Source organism: Zonotrichia leucophrys, chromosome 3 (assembly GCF_028769735.1).
Source record: "Zonotrichia leucophrys gambelii isolate GWCS_2022_RI chromosome 3, RI_Zleu_2.0, whole genome shotgun sequence".
Taxonomy (NCBI): domain Eukaryota; kingdom Metazoa; phylum Chordata; class Aves; order Passeriformes; family Passerellidae; genus Zonotrichia; species Zonotrichia leucophrys.
In genome coordinates, this window is record NC_088172.1 from 101,040,850 (window position 1) to 101,062,283 (window position 21,434).

A 21,434-nucleotide genomic window follows, 5' to 3' on the forward strand; every position below is an offset into this window, starting at 1 on the left:
GCTCACTCCAGCAGCCATTCAGCATTCTGTCCATTCCCTGCAATCTTTAAATTTGCTGGAAACAGGACATCAGGAAGGAATAAAGATCTCAAAAATCAATACCTGCAAGTTTTGTGGAGATTTCTGTTTGAATAGAGCCAAGAGACTTGAAATTGGGCACTTTCTCTTGCTTAGCCAAGCCAGTGCAGATTGGAAGAGAACACTTTGGTGAGACTCAGAGGGGCTGCTGGAGACATAGAAGGAAACTCAGATTATTTCCTCTAGAACAGAGGTCAAAGGTAGGGAATATACATGTTAAGCAGAGAACAGCACCAGATGTGCTATTTTGGAGTTTTGGTCCTGAATTCAGACTGATAAACCAAGCACGAACTTAATTGAGCTGGAAAGGAAGCTAGAACTTTTCTGATATGGTGGCTTCCAGAGATATTGGTTCCAAGTCACACTAAAAGACCGTAGTGGTGTGTCAACTACAGAAAACAGGGCTTGAATTAAGGGTTTTGTCAAATCCACCCTGTCAACCAACATCAGCTTTCCTTCAGCATTGTGAGTCCTGACAGAGATTCTCCACAGGCATAGAGAATTTGCTATGTTATTTTTATTGGGATTGTTTCCTGCCAATTTCTGATTGCTTTGAAGCTTATTCAGGTTTGGAATGCTGGGTTAATTAGATGACTTTGGTGATGATTCTCACACATTTATGCTGCTGTCATTTCAGCCTCATTGCCTGACTTAAAAGACTTGGAGCATTTTACTATCTGTGGTTTAAGTTTGCCACTCCATTTTCCTCAGACGTTTTTGTTGCTAATTAAAAGCTTGCATAATAAAGTTTCTCTGTTGCCCTGACAGGTTTTAGCCATTCAGAGCTGGACCTGGGGGATGTCTTTGAAAGGATTGTGCCTGCTCCACTCTCCAATGTGGAGAGACGTTTCACCTTGCTGGCATGCCCGAGGCATCGGTGTCACCCTCAGCTGTACGTGCGCCAGGCAAGGTAACTCAGCTCCTTGATCCTGCTTCCCTGAGCACATCTGGCTGGGGGAAACTGAAGCATTTTCCTTCTTTGGTTTGCAGCATCAGTAGCTGAGCTTGGCTGCTCTAAAACGATGCTCTCAAGAGTTATTTTAACAAAGGAATGTGTGCTTATAGTGATTGGGTAGAACTACTGTGAATATGCTTTTGCTTTGTGTGATTGGTCAAAAAACTTATAAAGTAAGTTGTAACATAAGTTCTTTGTCTGCTGCCTGGGATGTGAGCTGACAGCATCCTCCCATTGTCATAACCATGTAATGATACTGATGGTGGAAAATAAAACAGCTCAAGGCAGTTCCTCAGCAGTCCCATCCTGTTTGTGATTTGTGCATAGCCCCTAGCTGGCGATAGCTTTCTGTGATAACCAAACTAGGTAGTTCTAGGATTTGGTGGTTTTGTTCTCTTTCATCACAAGATGTGTTTTTTTCTAATGCTAGTTAGCTATGTAGGAAGACTATTTTTTGTCAGTGATGTTCATTCTGTGATCTGCTGGCTGCTCTTGCCACTCTTGGTTTTTCCTGCCATGTGCCAGTGTTGCATGCAGGACGTGAGAAATGCCAAGTTTCTGACCCAGGGGCCTGGTGATTTTCCTGTTGTTGTGGCTGTGGAGGTGCTTCTTTGTGGTGTGGTTGAAATAAAACATGTATCCATCAAATTTTGGGTTACTTGTTCTCTTCACCATGGGAAGACTGCTGCTAGGGTAATGTTTTATGAAGCAGTAGTTTAATTTAACTGATTTATTCTGGAGTTTTTGTAGGTAGTAAATGTAAGTGTTGCTTTGTGGCTAGGTAGCAGAGTGGTGATTAAATTAGCATTTCTGATGCCTGCAGTGGAGACTGACGTTTAGGGAGAAGTGTGTTCCTTGGAGACTTTGGCACATGGTATGGACTTGAGGGGGTCTGTACTGACCAGTGCCCTGCAGATGGTGATGCCACGTTGAGTGTGTCTGATTGGTAAATCACACCATTTGTTTATGGGCTGGTTCATGCTGCCAGCTTGGGCTGCATTCTGACAGGAGCCTGTCTCTGAGAGGTGTTTTATTGCATGTATTAAATTTTACCACATGGGTCTGAAGCAAATCTGCAGCTTGTGCTCCTCCTGTTGCTCGGCTTTTGAGCATTTTAAGAAAAAGGCCTGAGGCCTGACCTTTGCCACTTCACATCCTCCTGCTGTAGCTCTGGATACTTAAATATGTTAAAAATCTCTCTCATACTAACTAGAGGTACAATTGTTAGGCTTTTTGAGTGCTTCTTTTGAGTTGTGTATCACCTGTAAGTGAATAGACTTTTATATAGAGAAGGCATCAGTAGGTGAGTTAATGCCTGAAGATTAAGTCTTTATGTCTTGGTTCTGATTATCATGTTTGTCTTTTTTTTCAGGTTAAGCTGGTTTTGGGTTTTTTTTTTTATATTGTCAGTTGAAATGTTCTTTTGCATGGCTGGAAATGTCACTTAGGCCATAGCAGTATTCCTGATAAGCGCTGCCATCTTGTCTGGGATTTTGGTAGTTTGTTATAAAAAGTAAAAATTTCTTTAGCTTTGGTACTAATAGAAAATTAACTGGAAAACCAGTCTTCCTCTGAAATTACACAGTGGTGGTACAAAATTCATGCTTCAGTGTTGCCCATCAGTGGATAGCAGGTAAGGCTAATTTCTGTTTGCAGAAGGAGCTCTGCCTTTCCCTTCTCTCCGCATTCACCCTGTGCTTCACTGGCATCCATAGTAACAGTTAGTGGGAGCCCTTAGAGACTCCTCTGTGGATGTTGTCCGCAGCCACCTGCCTAGCGACATGTTCTGGGGCAGTGAGAGGAGATCAGCCTAATCTCTGTCCCTCTTCCCCTGCTTACAGAGGGCGAAAAGCAGCTGTAAACTGATACTTTGTTTAACCATCGATTTCGAACTTGCTCTCTATCTGGTCTCTATAATGTGAAAATGTGTCAGAATGCAGCCCACTAAGCTTTGATGTTTAAGGTTCTTGCTGGTATCTTGTCTAGATCCTGCTATTCTTGGGTTTGTGCCCTGTAGGCAAGAGTCAAATCTGCAGCTCTGTGCTTGCACTCACAGTAGAGGAATTTAGTGGCATTTTTATATTGGAAAGCTTACTGGGGTTTGGAGGGTTTCTTTACTTTGTTAAACATTGTGGTAGTGGTGGAAGATACTAAAAGCAGAATAAGCAAGTTGAAATGGTTGTGTTCCTACAGAGTAGTGTGCAGGGAGATGAATGGGTGAGTGCAGAGTCTCATTGACTGTCACAGGGTCAGTCTTCAGGAATTGGCATCCGCACCTTTGTGTGTGATCTTGTCTTGTGTCCCACAGAGCAGAATGACATAGGGCACTCAAAACACCTGGCACAATGTTCCATTTGGAGGAGGTGTGCATTTGCTATGGACTCCACAAAATAACAGGGTTCAATTAGGATACAGTCTTCTTCTGTTACCCTTCTTCGTTTGTTTTTTTGAGGTTTGAGAGCTTATTAACAGATTTGCTGAACTAATTAATTGTGCTGAGGTGGTGATGTTCTGATAATAGAAAACCTCCCTGCAGATTTTCCCTTGGTATACTTCCTGTGAAGGAGATGAGGGTAACTATTTTGGCTTGAGGGATAAGGAATGAGATACTGTAAGTTTTTATGGAGTTTTCATTGCTGCCAGAGCTTCATTTTAGTTGAGGGGGAAAAAAGAAGCAGGACCAAGGTCAGAATCCAAGGGGTCCCTTGCCTTGGTTACAAAGGTGGTTGTACCCAGAGGTCACATCCATTCTGGTGTGCAGGAGCAGCAAAAGCATCCAGAGACCCCCCTGACCCCCTCTCCTGTGCTGGAGTCAGGCAGTGCTTAGGAACTTGGACAGTGTTTGATACAATGAGGAACAGAACCTCTTTTGCCCAGCTGTGTTTTCTTTAAGGCTCCTTCCAAATCCAGACACACATAAAGAGTAGCACTGAGAATCTGTTTATTGTTTCTGGGTTCCTGCCTGTGTGGAGCAATGATCTCCAACTTTACAGGTATCACATACAGGCATGGGGGACCCAGTGGGACCCTGGAACACAGCAGAAATTTCCCCCAAAACCCCGGGAAGCTCCGAAGTTCCCGGTTCTCCCTGGCGCAGCACGTTTGTGCATCCCTGACAAGAAGGGAAGGGCCGCGGTTCGGTCAAGGTTCTTGTGCAGGAAGAGGAGGAGGTTTGAGCATCCTGAGTAAGCGGAGGAGCCGCTGCCCGTGCCTGGCGGGGCCGCCGGGTGGCGGCAGAGACCGTGCGGGGCTCCCACAGCCCCGGTGCCGCCTCTCCGAGTGTTCCTGGGGTTGTCGGTCTGATAGCCGAGGTAGCCGCCTGCTCCCGGCCCGGAGCAGGGAGGGCTTCCCCTGCAGTTTGTTGCAGTTGTTCCTTCTGGCAGCCCAACGCAGGCGAAGTTTCCTCTCTGCCGCTTTTGGTTGTACCACTCAATTCTGGCATTTTATTGAGAGATAAATACAAGTGGCTTCGTGTTATTGATAGCAGTTGAGTGCTAAAGCTGGTTTGCCACCCACCTTTGTGCCATAGTCTCAGCATGGGTGACTCAGGAATTGTGCCACTGTTCTGGTAAAAGTGCTGGATTTTCTCATTCAGAGTTACATTGACCCTGGCTATAAATAACAGTCTAGTGGGAAAGAGTCTCTGTTGCCTGTTTAAATAAAAATCCATGTAGGTTGGGACCTGTATGAGTGCTCCACTACAGTTGTAGGAGAGTGAGGCAGGAGAATCTTGAGCTGGGATTCCTGTGTATTTTCTTACGGCAAGAGAAACATCTCCACTGAGCAGTGCAGATTTTGGTGGGTTCTGCTGGCTTTTGGGTGTGATTGTCTCTGCTGAGACTCCCACTTTAGTGTGCACTTGGAATGTGTCCTAGGTGAAGTGATTTGTGGGTGCAGGCTTTGGAACAAGTATTTGTAATATTCTTCCCTATATTAATGGAGTGGAGCAGAAGTATCATGGCCTGTTAATGGCAGAGCCATAGGACATTACCTAATCTCTTTTTTGTAGGCTGGAAGATTATGATGATCTCATGCTAATCTGGACACCTCAAAGTGAGACTCTGAAGGAAACCTATGGTGAATATCTCCTTGTTGATCTCATAGAACGTGAAGGTGAAGAAAATCAGGCAGCTGTTTGTGAGGTCAGTCTGCCATGACCTCTGATTTTGTCTGATCATAGCTTCAGTGATGTCCTGTGTGACAGCTCACTCTAGCTCAGGGGACAAAAACAGCAGCCCACCTGTTAAAAGTAGAATTCGTGCTCTATACCCACACAGTGAGTGCCCTTCTCAATGTACTTTGTGTCTGTCCTCAGGAGTGATGTTTCCAGTTCAGAAATAAAGCAGCAATTCCCAGTAATTTTCAAGTAGTTTGGACAGGCTGTCTTGATGAAGCCATGTTGTCATTTTAGACATTTGCATTATAGCTGACCTGTTTTCATTCCCAATGACAGCTAATATTGCATGTGAAAATGAGTAGCCAGTAATCCTTTCACAGTTTTAAGTCCTGTAGATAATTTTTCTTTCTCTTGGTTCAAACAAATTTTTTGCTGAAATGTAGACAAACCCAGGAATTAATTTAAATAAGAAAGCAGTGGTAATAGTTATCCTAGTGAAAATTCCTGATTTTCATGTGTTGGTAATTGTGCATGGTAGTGCAAGCTGATAGGCAATATAACCTCCTTAATTCCCAAAATCTGCTTTTTGTGGTAAATGGTCTTATAAAATTGCAACATGTAATCACTGCCATTGGGAGCCAAATGGGAAACAATGCACCATTAGTGTAATGGCACATTGCAGAGGGCTGTTGCTATAAATAAGACATTCCAGTGGCACGTTCAGAGCTCAATGTGAGACCACCAAAAGGTGTTCCAAGCCCCAGTTTATCCCAGCTGCCACTGCCACGGCGGGCTGGGAAAGCACCTCCACACAGACCATGATGGATGCCAGCTTCCCCTGTGGAGAAGGAAGCTGGCAGCCTCTTTTTGCACATATGGTAGATGGATTGGTTAATCAGCCTCTGCTGAGCCTTGGGCCTGAAATTACACAGCAGCCAGGCAACTGTGGCACCCCGGCTTTGTTGGTTACGCAAACAAGGCAAACAAACAATCACTTGTTGTGTGAGGGCAGAAAAATTAAACGTCACACTTTTTCAAGTCTTTATTGATGTGCTGATGGCTTGATAAAACAGCTGTACAAATCCAGCATGTGAGTTTTCATTAGGTTTATAAAGGCTTTCATTATGTGCATTGAGGAGGAACAAAAATGTGTTTTGATAATGTGTTTCACCAGAAAGTTGCATACACTAATAAAAATTGGAGAGCTTCCTTCTTCTAGATCTGTCCCAGTTAAAACCAGAAACTCTCCAGCATGCCAGCTCTCCCTAGTCCCAGTGTGTGTCATGCTGAGGGCTCCAGCTTGCTGAGAACTCCAGCAGCAACCAGGCACAGAGTATTGTGGGTGCCAGCACTGCAGGGATCCCATCACTTTCATGTTTGCCAGAGCATTTCGGTTTTAAGACTAGTTCTTGGGTTTTTTTCAGAACACAGAAATATTTTGGGCTTACAAGTGCTACAAATAATACTTACTGCTTTTGTTATATTATGCATAATTGATTTCTTGAGTTAATTTCTTAGGAGAATAAAATACACCCTTGAGTTTGACCTCAATTTGGGTCCAAATCAGTGTCCAGTAATGAGCCAGCTATTACAGCTAACTGAATGCAGATTCTATTTCAGCTGTACTGTAAGTTTAAACAAAATTATATGTTTTTGGAATGTTGTAGATTTGCCATAGCAAATGTTTTACTGAAACTCCAGGTCATTATTTGGCCTATATATATAAACTGAACACTCTTGCAAGTCACAGCTAAAAAAGAAATTTGAAGATCTACTGTGGAGGTCCTAGTACCCATGTTACAAGGAAAAAAATAAAAGCAAATCTTTAACTTTTGCTGAAATAGCTCCTTTATAGTTTTTCATTATGCAGAGTCATTCCACAGAGATGGAACATAAAAGTTGATGTTTCAGCAATTTTTTGTTCAGTTTTTTTTTGTGCTTTCCTAGCATGGCAGGTTCATGTGATATGGCTTTTATCTTCCAGGTTGGTGGCACTGCAGTAGGATTCATGAGCTTATGTTCTGATGTGAACATTTCCTTGTTACAAGAGTGTTTTGACTTAGGGCCTTTCCATGGACTCTGCAAACCACATCCTGAGGATATTCTCGAAGTGCCACGGAAGCCAAGTGTTCAAGGAGGTATCTATATTCTAAATATTGCTAAACAAATACAAGGTGTGTTCATGTCTAGCTTCTGAGTAGGTTTTGCAGAAGGTTGGAAAAGGATGTATAGGTTTACTAGCAAGAAAACACAAATTAACATACCTGGTCTTGAAGTAGGATGCCTGGGTTTTTTTGCTTGAGGAGGGGAATTTTGATAGCCCTGGTCTTTGACTCAGAAGTGATTGCTGTTTGTGGGGAGCTGCCCTGTGGGATAACTATGGGATAAATGTGGGCTTGAAGTTTCAGAAAGCTGTTGTGTGGCATATACTGTCTATCAGACACAGTTGTGCTGTTAAAGGAAGATGAGATTGTAAAATCTGGTGGTGAAGTGAGGTCTGTTGGTAGCTGAGCAGCTGGCCTAACTGTGCCTGTTATGTTGTCCTGTTGACTTATGTCATCTTTTTTCCTTGTGGTTCAGCTTCTGCTCTTTGCTTATTGTTTGCAGTCTCCTGGGTTACAAGATTTTGGGAGATCAGAGACTGTCTCTTTATTCTGCTTTTATATTTAGCCCAATATAGCAACACATGTGCTAGCTGCTTCCTGTGAGTGATAAAAACCAGTAGCACAAATATGTCACCTGTTTGTAGAACAGAAGTGTCATGTAAATGATTTACAGTTGTTGTCTTTATTTTTCAGTGTCAAAGGGCATTTTGTGCAGAAGGGGCTGCATCTTGCTGTCTACTAATTATCAGTAGTGAAATAAAACACCTTCACCACTAGGTTATGTTTCTGCTTTTCTGAACACAAAGCAGCAGGCAAAAAAGGCAACCAGGGAGCTGCAGGGCTGTCACCAGCTGGTACCTTGAATCTGGCAGTCACAGAACAGAAAAGGGAGAGAAATGGGTCTTGTAGCTGCTCCTGTGGACTTCCCCTCCCCTGCAAGGAAGATCTTGCACGTAGGAGATGGAGGAAGCTGCCTGTGTCCTGTTTGATCCTGTGCTCCTGCAGCCCCAGGAGTATTAGCTCAGAAGAGGTGACAGACGTGGGTAGGAGGAGGAATGAGACTGAGGAGGGGGAGAGATGACTCAGGAGGCAGAGCCCAGTCCTGGGTGACCCTGCTTGGGCAGAGGCTTGGGCAAGGTGACCACCAGGGCCTTCTGCCAGCCTTACCCATCCCAGGGCTGTTCCTGTCCTGGTGTCCTCTCCCTTCTCCAGAGCCTGCAAGCTGTAGGTCTGTGTTTTCTGGAAAATTCTGTGCTGCTGAGCTTTTCAGTGAGAGTGTGGTTACAGGGTTTGACAATACAGCTGTTATGTGTTTTTTATAATTTAGTAAATTTGGAGAAATTCTTCTAAATGTTAAAACTTAGCATAAGCAACTGGGTTCTGTTCAGTTTCTTGAGAATCTGACATCTGAGTGCTTTTTAGAAATGTTTTAAGCAGCATGGTTAGCAGTTCTGTAAATCTATCTCCCTTCTTTTCTCTCTTCATTTAAAAACTTCATTAGATTTGATGGTAGTTGCAGTCCTGTGGGTTGCCTTCAGGTAAAACTCCTTAAAGTAGTAGTATCCCTTTATTTGGAATGACAAGAGCAGCTCTGGGGAAAAATAATTATTTGTAGATTTCCAGTTAGCTTGAGTGCAAATCATTAATGATTGTAGAGGTTTTGGCTTGCCAATTGTTCGATTTCCTGGCCAATGCCCCAATTATGTAGTGGGTCTAGTGATGGCTAAGTGCCAATGCACTTACTACAATTTATTTACTTATTTTCTTGCTGAGAGATCAGTATTAAGAGAAGGAGGGCCAAACAGGCACAAACATTAAAGGGTACAAAGAAAACTTTATTAACACAATTAAGAGAAAAATAATAAGAAAAAAAAACAGACTAAAACCTTTCTCCTCCCCACCTTTTTTCCTTTCCCACTGACAATGTAAGACAAAACTTATAATAGTCTTTCTTCCGTCTGCTTAGGGAGCGTAATCTCTTGTTATGCTATGAAGATTTTGCCACAAGAAACAATTCTCTTGGGGCTTCAATGTCACAGTGAATCAGCTGCCCAGGAAAGGAGAAAATCTGCGGTGGTGTGAAAAGTCCCTCCCACACCTTGCAGCTACCTCACAGCTGCTTTCATGGGCCATGTCAGCTTATTAGGGTGCTACTTTAAGGATGAGCTGTTCTATCATAAAAACAGAATTTCTTTTAATGCACCTCTGGGAGCAGAGATTTTCTATTACTACAGTAGAAACCTAATAGCAAAGTTGAAAGTTGTCCCTTCACTGCTCAAGAACATTAATTCTGTTATCAGGAAATAGTAGTTAAAATTTTTGTTGTAGCTTTGCACATTTTAGAATAGAAGAGTGGCATCCCAGTAGTCCATTGTTGAGCCTTTCCAACATGAAGGCCAGCCCGTGTCCTCGAACTCTATTGTGGTGTTAGTCCCATGTGGTTTGCATTTGTGGGTATTGCAAAGCCTTGCCCATTCCATGAAGGCTGCATTGAGAACTTGCTGCTGGGTGGTGTCCTGCTGTGAGAACAGAGCAGGTTCAGTGACCTGACATCAATAGAAGATCTGGACTTGGCTTTATGGAATCCAAAGGCTGGAAATTTTAAAGTGTAAACTGCATTCCTTCGTAATTTTATGTTCCTACATATAAAAAGGTTATTTTTCAAGCTCTTTAGCTTTAAGTAGAGACCACAGGTTGGTATTTTTTTTCCTTTCAAAATGTAATGCTGAATAATAATGAAAGAGTATACAACAGTCTGTACTGATATGCCACTTAGGTTTCAGGGTAATTACAGTAATTTGGTTGTTACTCTATATGGTGTCATGAATTAGTTGCTAGAAAACATGATGCAGTGGGAATGATTCAAGGGCTTTTCATCAGGCCTCATGGTGAACTGGCTTCTTGATCCTGATGACTGTACCTCAGCTAACAAACCAGCAATCACAGAATTATTTTAATTTTCTTTGTTTGTGGTCTTTACTTGATTTAGTGATAGTATTGCAGTTCTTCACATCACCCGTGTACAGCGTGTCTGTAAACAGCAATGCAGCCACGTCTGACAGGAGTGGATGGTGGAGCCATTAAGGATTTGCATTTTAGTATGAAGTCAGAACAACATATCAATATTTACATGACAACAAGAGACTTGTATTAATTAACTTCTGACACCTGCAAGGCTGTTGGTAATGAGAAATGGAGCTGGTTAATCAAGACGACATTTGATCATTTCTGTGAAGGCTCACATCTGTGATACCCCCAGAGAATCCATGATTCCTAACCCCCGCATTTCTCCTTGCCCTGCATGTTGCATCTGCACTCTTTTATTGACAGAGAAACAGATTTTGAGACGAGATTTTTTTTTCTAATTGCTTCTGGCTATTTTTTTTTCTAATTGCCTATTTTAAACCTTTGAGGTATTTTTTTAAAAGTGCCCATTACTGTGTGAAGAAATGCTTCTGTCTATGAATGTAGCTTATGTGAGTGTCCCAAGGTAAAATTCAGAGTAAGAAGGTGTTGTGGTGTGTTGTTAGTTATGTTGTTTTCTGAAGCTCATTTTGTGTTCTTCTTGGTACTCAGAAACCTTTATTTCCTTAATGTTACTCGATTTTCCAAATGCAAGGCTGTCCTTGCTTGATGAGTTTTCTTCAGCAGCAATGCCTACACCTCAGGAGTTTATTGTGTAAAACTTATAAAGGAATTATGATCCCTGTTTCTTGTCTCTTACTGCACCAGTATGAGCTCTGGTTTGACTGGGATTTAACCTGAATTGCAATTATATTAGGAGAACTAATCTGAGAATGAAGAACCCTTGGTTGTCTAAAGCAAGTTAGCAACACGTGGGGTTTAAGATATCAGTCAATACACTGACTCCTGTTTTTCGGTTCAGATAGGGCAAAGATTTGACACAGGGATAAACACAAGTTAGGAATTCCTTCCAAACTGTTTTGTTCAGGTCTTATTTTACAACTAATGCCCTGGATTTTTTGGTGTTTTTTTTGCTTTGAAATCAAATGGTCTAATGAAGCTCTAACCAAGTAACTGTAGGAGGGTCTGCTTTAACTGTGGTTGTTAAAATGAAGCATTTTGATAGAGATAGCCTGGCCCACTCCAGCTATTGCTGTGATTCTGAGAGTAAAGCTCACATTATTAAACCTTGTGCACCTTCTCTTTTACTTTGCTCAGATGAAGATGAAAGCAGCCAAACAAGTCAACAGCCAGAGCCTGTTTCTTCTCAAAACTTGGAACATGTTCCTGGTGCAGATGCAGCTGTGCAGGTAATGCTGCACAGTGCTGCTGTGCACACACCCAGCAGTGCTGCTGGCTCTCAGAGCTGATACAGAGCAAGGCTGGCAGAGATGAGGACAAGCAAACACTGCTGAGTTTCCCTCCTGCCCCATCCTCTGCTCTGGCCCAGGTGTGCCTCTGCTGTGGGGCATGGGTCAGAAGCTGCTCTGGCTGGGGTCTGGAGGGAGGAGGTCAGAGTTATTGGTCAGGCTGAGTTTACCCATCCAGCTCCCCATGAGCAGCCATCAAGGTGGGAAGAAAGAGTGACAGAGAGAAGAGGAAGGATGGGGCTTAACTAATGAAAACACTTTGTGAAGTGTTGTAAGGGAGCCCTTGTCTGTTATTGTTGCAGAAAGATGGAGCTGTTACCGTTTCCCAGACTGAAGACTCTCAAGGCTCAGCAGCACCTCTGCTGGAGACTGGTGAGGAGGGGGATTTGCATCCTGTGAACGGAGGAGCTTCAAATGTTTTCAGTATCCGTCTGTTTTGTATCGATGAGCAGTACAAAAGTAGGTAAGTAAAGAGGAGAAGTCACTGCTTTCCCATTAATAACCATTGTCAAGGTTATGTTTTCAGGACAAATCAGAAAGTGACAGCACCTGCAGTGGTTAGATGGGATTTTTTTTCTATCTGCAGTAATAATGTTTCAACCTCCACTTGCAACTTCCTAGCTCTGACAGGTCTATGGGGGCAAAATGTGAAGAATTCATTTTTGTTGGAAAAAATGTGAGTTGAGGTTGTGGGAAAAGGCTAATGTTTCCTTCTATGGAGACACTCTGAAGCTGGCTAGCTGCAAGAGGAGCTACATGTTACAGTAGTTATCTCATTGCATGGGGCAATAAAGCTGTTCTTAGCTCTACAGGTAAATTTTCCCATTCTAAACACTGTCTCCAGTCACTGAAAGAAGTTATTCTGTATCCTAAAATCCTCTACAGCTGGGGGAGACAAAGGGATTTTCTCTTTGATTGCTGCTGCTGACCTCACACTCTTAGATCCTGATGGATTAGAATAGGGCTATAAATGAGGTTTAGACTCTTTTTTTCTAAAATTTCTCTCCACACTTGAATATATTCAACCACACCAGCAGAAACTTCTCCAGGAACTTTTTTCCTTTTCAATGTGATGGTAGATAGGAAGATACAGCATAGATGAAGCAGCTGAGCACACCCAGGATCTTCCATGCTTTCAAATCCATGTCATATCTGCAGACAGCAGGCATCAGGATAAGGACTTGATAGATGAGCTGAACATGTGTACAGTTGAACATGTACAGTTTGAAAAAACATGTCTGCTCAGTCATTGGTGAGTAGCAACTTCTGAACTCTGTCTTAAAAGAAGTGTAAGAGTAAACTTCACTGAGAGGAAAAATGAGAATTCCTTAAACTGTCTCTATTTCTTGAGCAGTTTTTTGATTAAGAAGGGCACCTACCCAAGGGGATCAAACACTGAATCTGCTGCAAATGGAAATATACAAGGCTACCAAAACAGAGCAAAGACATTGCCTTTTATGTACCTATTTCCAAAATTATATACCCAGAAATATGGCTCAGGTTTGTTAAGAACTAGTTTAATTAGTGAAGTGCAGGAAGTCAACATAAAAGATTTGTGTTGTACTTGGAAACGTTAACCAACAAATGTGTGATAAGAACTGTGTGATGCAGTGCTGAGAGACTGTGCCAGAACAGTTAATTTAGGGACAATCTAGTGTAAAAATGTGAGCAAGATATTTATTGCAGAATAAGAAAGCTTTATATTGAAATATTAGTGAGGCAAGGGGCTTGCTGTGGAATGATTCCATTATACTGAAACAGCAGTTCAGAGCTTTGCTAGAGATTTATGTCAGTAAATAATCTCACTGTAGGCTTCTTGAGTTCTCTGCTCATAGTTTCCTGTTCTAAAGATATGTTGATTTTTTTTTTTTTGTGCCTCCTGAGCTCTTTGCTTTGTTTGCTGTTTCTGTTCAAGATGTTTCTCATTGTATTTATCATTCAATGCTGTGCTCCCAGTTTATTTTTTTTTTTCATCTGTGGAGCAGTGTGGATTCCAAGATGGGTATCAGGAGGAGACAGCATTTCTGTCTGAAGACTTTTCCTGAGATTACCTCATGCAGAGCTGAGGAATCTGTAGATCTTGGTGTTTTCAAACATTTTTTCTGTATGCTTCTGTGGCTTGCCTCTGCTTGATCCACCTGCATATAGAAGAAATATTAGCAAAGCAAATATATGTAAAAGAGGACACAAGGTGATGCTGGCTGCCTCCTGGAATCTTGTCCTGAGGGAGTTCCTGCTGGCCTTGCACAGCATGGACCCAGAAATAGCAATTGGCTTGGAGTGTAGGTGTGATTGCGTCTTAGCCCTGATGGAGGTTTGATCCTTGGGAGTTGTTACCCCTAAAGCTGCTAAATATTTCCATCTCCTAAACACAGAGCTGTTATGTGGCTGGGTAGTGCATTGAGAGTGAAATGGGAAGAAACTGAACTACTGGCTTATCTGCTGATATCTGATACTTTCCTAAGCCCCCTGAAAAAACTCCTACCTCAATTCTTGTGGTCCTTACTGCCAACAAGGTCCTGGATACCAGAGAGAAAATTAAGTCCAGTATAGTTGCAATAGCATTTTGCTCTCCCCTGATTAGCTCTTCTGTAATATAACTAGTCTTAGTTATGTATTATATAGATTAATATATAATGCCCAAATCCTGATCTGTACTTGCAGCTTTAATTTTTTTATTCAGGCATAGATATTGCAATTAGAAATTATTTCTCTTTTAAGTAATATTATGAAAGAGGTAATTAAAGGGAGCCTAATTACAGTTCTGAAAGGTGAAGAGGATTTATCAGTGTTTATAAGGTAACATGTATCTGTATGAATTTCTCCAAAATATACATCTTGTGTGGTGGAAAATTGTTTTATGAAATTTCAGCATAACTGGGTTTTTGAGCTCTTTGATAGCCTTAGACATGGGAGAAACAGCAGGGCTTTGGTGAGATTTCTCAAGTCTTTTTAAACTGAAATGTCACAATTTGCTGTCACCATGGAAAAGAGACTGGGACAGCTCTAAGTCAGTTGGGTGAGAAGTGAAAAGAAGTGTTTAAAAACAATTCTAAGTATTGATGTTCCTGTTAGTCTGTCAGAGCACATCAGGCAGGTTTTCCTGAGTGCAAAGTCACAGAGCCCTTGGTGCTGACTGAAAATACTGTAGAACACAGCAACAGCTCTTTGTAACCTGAAGTAATATTTGCTATATACTAATGCTGCTGTGATAGTCCAGGAATGGCTTCTGAAGAGGGTGGAGTCAACAACATGAGAGCCAATGTTTTGTTAGTTCCTCTCCCCACCCTTTTAGTGAGGAACTTCATGTATTATGTCAAACATCCTGGTTATTCTTGTTAATAATGATGCTTTAAGCACTAGGAGTCCGAAATTGCTGTGCGGCATGCAACAAGAGCAGTTGGTTATTGATGATCTATTGGGACTTTCTGATCAGCTCTGAATAAATGCTCCTGGGCTTGCAGGGATGTCAATATCACAGTGTGTCAGATCATTCTGATATGTGCTTTATTTGCTCTTGTTGCAGGTCACTGGATTTTTTGCAGTATGCTTTCAATGTTTTCCCAGTGAGTATAATGAAAGTTGGAATGGTTTTGTGTGGTGGGACAGCAGGGCAGCTGGCAGCCAGGGGATGGGGGTCTACTGCTCCAGTGAGTCTGCCCCACATATGTGTGCTGGGCCTGGTTACCCTGGGCTGAGCTACTCCCCTCCTTGGCTGCTTCTGGACTTGATGGAATGCATACCTAAGTCCTCTGTTTATCCTAGAATCCTGGAATGGTTGGGTTGGAAAGGAACTTAAAGATCATCCAGTTCCACCTCTGCCATAGGCAGGACACCTTCCACTAGACCAGATTCCTCCAAGCCTTTCCAACTTGACCTTGGACACTTCCAGTGATGGAGCAGCCACAGCTTCTCTGGGCAACCTGTGCCAGGGCCTCCCCACGCTCACAGGGAAGAATTTTTCTGTACCATGTAATCTAAACCTGTTCTCTGTCAGTGTGAAGGCATTTCCCTGCCACTATGTGCTCTTGTAAATAGCCTCGCCGGTTTATGTTCCATAAGGACTCCTCTAAGATTCAGATTTAGAAAAAGAAATGCTTCCAACTCCTTTAAAACCATGTACAGATCCAGACTGAACTTACATAAAAAACAAAATCAGCAAAATTTATTAAAGGAGATGGAGTTAAAACCTATAAAACAATGGTATTAAGGAGATTCATAATATTTACCTACAGACTGAATTGTGGCACTGTGGATTCACAGTGCAACAGCTGTTTCCCACTCATGCCCCGTGTGATCACTCTGGGGTAACAAAGTCCACTTTCTGAGACTTTCTAATGCACACCACTGTTGTAAAGTCATGTAACAAATAACAGTATGGCAGTGTGCCTTAGAGACAGGCCCTGGGTACCAGAGACACTGTTGTGGCCCTAAGAAGCAGCACACTCAAAAACACTGCTTCCTAGAGAGAGCTGACCCAGAAATTTTAAATTTATGTAATTTATCCATCCAACAATGTCAGTCTTTGAAATAAAATGTCACAATGGAAACACCAGATGTAGTAAGGAAGGTTCATCCCATAGTTTGCTTAAAGTGAAGCCATTTCTGAGCTGTCAATTCTTTGGTGCTGCCCAGGCAGAGCAGTGCTTGGAGGTGTGCAGTATAAACCTCACATTCAGGGCTGTCTGTCCCCTCAGAGGGCTTAGAGAATGCTTTTATTGCCTGCCAATGTCTTTCAGGACAGAGACTTGTGTGTCATCCTGGTGCCACATCATGTCCCTGAGTTCCCGCTGATCCGGAGCTTTGTTCGGGCCGTCCCTTCCTGCCCGTCCAGGCTGGGTCGGGAGCTGTACGTGTTCCACAGGGCAGGATTGCTCACGTGAGTCATGCCCTGGGACAGCCCTGCTGTGGGACACCCCTGCCAGCGTTTGTAGGGAGGGTGCTCTCTGTAAAACCCCAGCAAAGTGAGAGGATTCATTTGGGGTTTGTGTATACAGTACTAAGATAGGGAGGATGGACATTGGTATAAACCAGTGGCTCCAAGTTCCCTGGTTGTGGGCCAAGGCCAGCAGAGGAGTGTGGTGCTGTGTAGGGGGATACAGTATGGGTAAATGAAGGTGGTATAGAATGTAATCTTATCCCCTAAAGAGTTGCAGCTGAACCAATTACTAAAGATTAGGAGCAGGCCTGATTTTAACAGGCCACAGCTGTAACCAATAAGAAGAGTGTTATAGAAGAGTGGATTGGTTGGCTGAGGGGGAACTGGAGTCAGATGGCTGCTGTGAGGACAAAGAAGAGCCAGTGCTTAGAGGAGCTGCCCACAAGAAACATCAAGGAGTACGAAACTCTAGCAATATGGAACCTCTGCAATATAATGACAATAGAACTCTTGCGCTATAACTACAACAGTGCTATGTTTGACCTTGGGGATGTGGGTCAGGCTGTGTGACACTGGCACCTGATAGCCTGGTATAGGTTTAATTCTTGGAAATATGCTGTAGCTTTCTTAAGAGAACTGTAGCCATGTGTTTTTGGGACATACAGATCACAGCAGGAACACTGTTGAGTATCTGTTTTATATAATTTCTCTTTTACTTTTGGTGTTGAATCATTTATTTCACACCTTCAGTTTCTGTGATGCTCTAAAAACTTCTGTAGGCTGAGGTATCAGTGAATTGCAACACCAAACCTTTCTTGCTGTGATTTCTGTTACATGTAATGAGTTTTCCGAAGTTTTGCTTGCATATCGAGCGTATTCTGGCCCAAACACCGAGCTTAAATTGTGGTATAGTTAGAGATTTTTTTTTTTTTTTGGTTTTGGTCCTAATGTACCAAATACTGTGTGGTTTTAGCAAAGTACTTCTAGGTTTAATTGTGTACCTAATCACCTCTGGTGGTACACAAATACTTCATGCAAGAGCTGGCCAGCTACTCTTGGACTGAGGCAGAAGCTTTTTGCCCTGGGATGAATCTTCTCCTTCTGGGCCCTGAGTAAAAATCCAGCTGGCTGGAGAGAGCTGCTGGAGTAATTCCTGATAATCTCAGGCCCAGCTGCTCAGTAATCCACCAGTAGGGCTGGGAGTCATATGTCCTCTTGCAATTTTGGGCAAAATTCAAGTTGTTATCAAGGCTCTTTAAAAAAAAGTTACCATCCTGATTACATTGTGCATATTCCAAATGACACCAGTCCTTTCATGAAAACAAAATAGGGTCATCAGTAGCATTTTCCAAATCCCCCTGCAGCTTTGCAGGAAAGTAAGGGAAAATAGCTGCTTATTGAGGTTCAGGATCAGAAAAGCTTTGGAAGAAACCAGAGTTAGCTTTTGGAAAGTTTCTGCAGAACAAAACCCACAGGGTACAACAGCAGATACCTTCCTGGAAATAACCAAAATCTGTGAAAGTGAAAGATCAACACATTGTACTTGCACCTATGGCTTTCAAAAGCATGTCAGTGAAAAGGAAGTCACAGAAAATGGACTAAAAGAAAAGTGGGGTAAGAAGAGGGGAATATGAGGATGTGAAAGGGCAAAGTCAGAAGAGGCACAGGCACAAAATGAACTCTTGATTAGTACAGGTAGTAAAAAGGAATAAGAAAAAGTGTTAAGTACACAAAAAGCAAGAGTGCAGCAAATGGAACTGTGAGTCTGCTACTTAACACTGAAGGAGAAAAAAATAACAGATGACAAGGCATAGGCTGAGGTTCTTAATGGGTACTTTGCCTCAATTTTCACTAAAAGGCATAATAATAATAGTGTCCTTGTCTCTGAGCAGTCAAAGGGCTTGAGCATCTACAATGAGTTAATTCATTGCTGGGAGAGAAATGAGTACAGACCTTGGATAGTCCTTCCTCCTGTTCCATAATCCCAGTGGAGCTGGTAGATCTGCTCTTTTTAAAAAAGGCAGTTTCAACTTTTCACATGTTCTGTTTTTGTCACGCTCCAGATGCAGCTCCCTGCAGGCACAGCTGCTTTCCCTGGGGCAGGGGTGGGGCAAACCTGGTGGGCTGGGCAGTGATGGGAGGAGTTGGGCTGCAGTGTGAAAAACACCTATCACTGGTTTTTAGCATTTTAAAAGTTTAATAGTAATCAAATGGTTATAAAAATAGCAATATAATTAGAGTAATAAGAATCTGAACACTTGGGATTAGGACAATACAAGACAATAAAAACAAACAGCTACGGACGTCCAGGTACCTCTTTCTGGGCAAAATAAGCCTGAAAAAGGACACACATTAACAGAGGATTAACCCTTAAAAGCAATAGCTTGTTGCATATTCATACACCTCATACATGATGCATAAATTCCATTCAAACCAAGGATTCTGTCTGGTCAGTGTCAGCTTCTTCTTAATCGTGATGGCATCTTCAAGGCTGAGTGAGGTGAGAAGTTAATTTCTTCTGATAATGGAGCAATAAATTCTATTTCTCTGAAAGATTTAGGTCTCCTGTGGCTGCTATCTCAGTGTGAGTACCTCATTCATTTATTTAAAAAAAATATCCCACATACATAGTTTCTATTTTAACTACAAAAGTTACATTTTAATTACAAAACTACCATTTACCATACTAGTAAAATGTTAATACAGCACTACTAATCAATACAAGATAATACATATAGTAAACATCTGTGTAGAGCTATATAATATGCACTTTTCACAAGAGTGAGCTGAAGCTCTCAGCACTGTTGGGTCTTGCAATCCACAGTGGAAATGTGTGAGAAGCTGTGGAGGCTCAGCTGATGCTCGCTTAGGTCAGGTTTAATTTGTAGTTTAGTAACCAAATGTGTGCTTTTGAGCACTCAAAAATGGTCAATGAATTCAGCTCTGGAATTTCTCATAACATACCAGAATCTTGGTTTTTTTATGGCACCAGTGCTATGCATTAAGCTTGTATTCCACAAGATGCCTCTCAGTGTGACTGAGGCTGAAGAATAGCACATCCACTTTTAAATGGGAAGCCAGAATAACAGGAATAAAAAGATTATACTGTGTGAATCACAACTTTTTGTATGTGGGTAAAAGAACTTATTTCTTGGAACTGAAGCTGTAGTTCAGTTTCTTGAACAGTACTCCACAAGTGTGGGTTGCACACTGTGTGTATCTAGGAAGGGATTCTGCCTTTGACAGACACTGGGAGAGCTCCTCAGCTGCTGTAGACTCTGTGTGAAGTGAATTTTCTTCCTCACTACTAGGTGGGAAGGTGTTTGCTAATATTCTGTGAATGAGCTAAGTGCCAGGTTACTGCTGTCTGTAGGTGAGGTGTTCCATGTGTGGCACAGGCATTCTGGTACAGGTCACTACTGTGTCATTACAAACTGGCACTCCACACTTAGCAGAGGTGTTGCAATCACGTGGGTTTATCCTTATGTGTTACTGCTTGAGGCACCAAGGCCTAACACAAAAATTAGTAATTTTGCTCTCAGAAAAATTTATGATCTTACTTTACTTTGTACCATGACAGCTGGCTCAGTTTTATTTTTCTGTCTTTTTGTCATTTTTTCTTGCCTTTCCCTGTTTTAATCTAGCTCTATTCCCCATGTGCCACAATGTCCAGCTAAGATTCCATGTTCATTTTATGGTTCTTTGCCTGCCTTTATTTCTGACTTTTAGTCATTTGAAGGCAGGTGGTACCTTGGGTTATAGATTGGGCTGAGTGTTTAATAGCAGATAAAGCAGGAATCTGGAGTTGTCTCAAGTAGGTGCTCTGATTTTTTTTCTATTACATGCAATAAGTTCATATCTGCCTTTGGAACAAGTGTTATTTAGCAATCAGTTACAATTTCTGAATGGTGTTGTTGGTACTTCTGAAGGGGTGTTGTCTTAAGCTTGGCAGTTGTCCTTATTTTGTCACAGAGTCAACTTTAATTATTTTTTTGTCCTTTTTTTAGGTCATTTAATGTAAGAAAAGCAGCAACCAGTGACTTGGAGGGTGTCAAAAGGCTCATTGAAAATCTTAGCTTGAATGAAAATATGTGGAATGACTCAAAGTTGTTCACTGAGACTCGCACGGATCCAGTGAGTATTTGTTGGTGAAATGTGCTCAATTCTGTCCTAAGATCAGGACTGGAGCAGTAGCTGAGCTTGCAGCACTCCTGCAGCAGCTGTACCCAACTGAAGTGTCAGTGAGGAAAGGTCTGTGTGGTCCAGAGTGCAGCCACACACCTGGCTCAAACAGGGCCCTCTTGGGGAGCTGGCTGGTTAAACTGGGATGGTGCCTGGGAACTGCCCTGGGAGGAGAGTGTTTTAACTGGGATTCTGTGGTGAAATACACAGTTACCACTAGGAAGAGATTTTACTGAAACTGGAAATGTTACCTTTACCTTGCAGGACGGGATGCCACTACAGGCTTTTGTAGCACAGGTTTTGGATCAAGTCGTTGGTGTTGCTGTCACTAGGGATGAAATGGTAAATTCAGTTTGTGTTCCATGAGCTCTGTGGTGCCTGCTGCTCACAGTAAGGCTGAGTTTTGTGCTGGGCACTGTACTTATGCCTAACAAAGTGTCTGTAAAAATGCTGCTTGTAGAAGCTGTCTACCCTATGCCCACTGTATTATTTCTCTGCTCATAGATAATGATTGACACACAGATGAAAAAAAGATCCTGTTACTTTCAAGAAGTTGCTGCTATGTCCTGAAAGTTTTCCTCCTGCACTTTTTTGGTACTTCAGCACAAAGCCATTCTGCCTCTAAATAGGTGTTTAATCACCTCTTTCCCTTCTGCTTTCTAAGTCAATAAGCAGCTTTGCCACATCCTGCAAAGAGCAGTAATTCTTCTTCTAGATTTGCTTTTATAACTTTTTTATCCAACAGTAGAGTCTAAGTGATTGTGAATCATGTACTTGAGAACAA

The 21,434-nt window shown here is 42.2% G+C and overlaps 1 protein-coding gene across 6 annotated transcripts in view; it reads left to right on the forward strand.

Moving 5' to 3' along the window:
• CFAP61 (cilia and flagella associated protein 61) overlaps positions 1-21,434 on the forward strand; it is a 102,233-nt gene that overhangs the window by 5,544 nt on the left and 75,255 nt on the right. For all 6 annotated transcript variants that reach the window (XR_010439667.1, XR_010439668.1, XR_010439669.1 and 3 more), the window contains exons 6-14: positions 847-988; positions 5,043-5,175; positions 7,135-7,288; positions 11,438-11,529; positions 11,892-12,052; positions 15,116-15,155; positions 16,329-16,468; positions 20,476-20,602; positions 20,915-20,992. Coding sequence is in view for 3 of the 6 variants with exons in the window: in XM_064709624.1 (XP_064565694.1) it covers positions 847-988; positions 5,043-5,175; positions 7,135-7,288; positions 11,438-11,529; positions 11,892-12,052; positions 15,116-15,155; positions 16,329-16,468; positions 20,476-20,602; positions 20,915-20,992 (1,067 nt within the window). In the remaining 3 variants the exon portion in view is untranslated. The remainder of the gene's footprint in view (positions 1-846; positions 989-5,042; positions 5,176-7,134; positions 7,289-11,437; positions 11,530-11,891; positions 12,053-15,115; positions 15,156-16,328; positions 16,469-20,475; positions 20,603-20,914; positions 20,993-21,434) is intronic.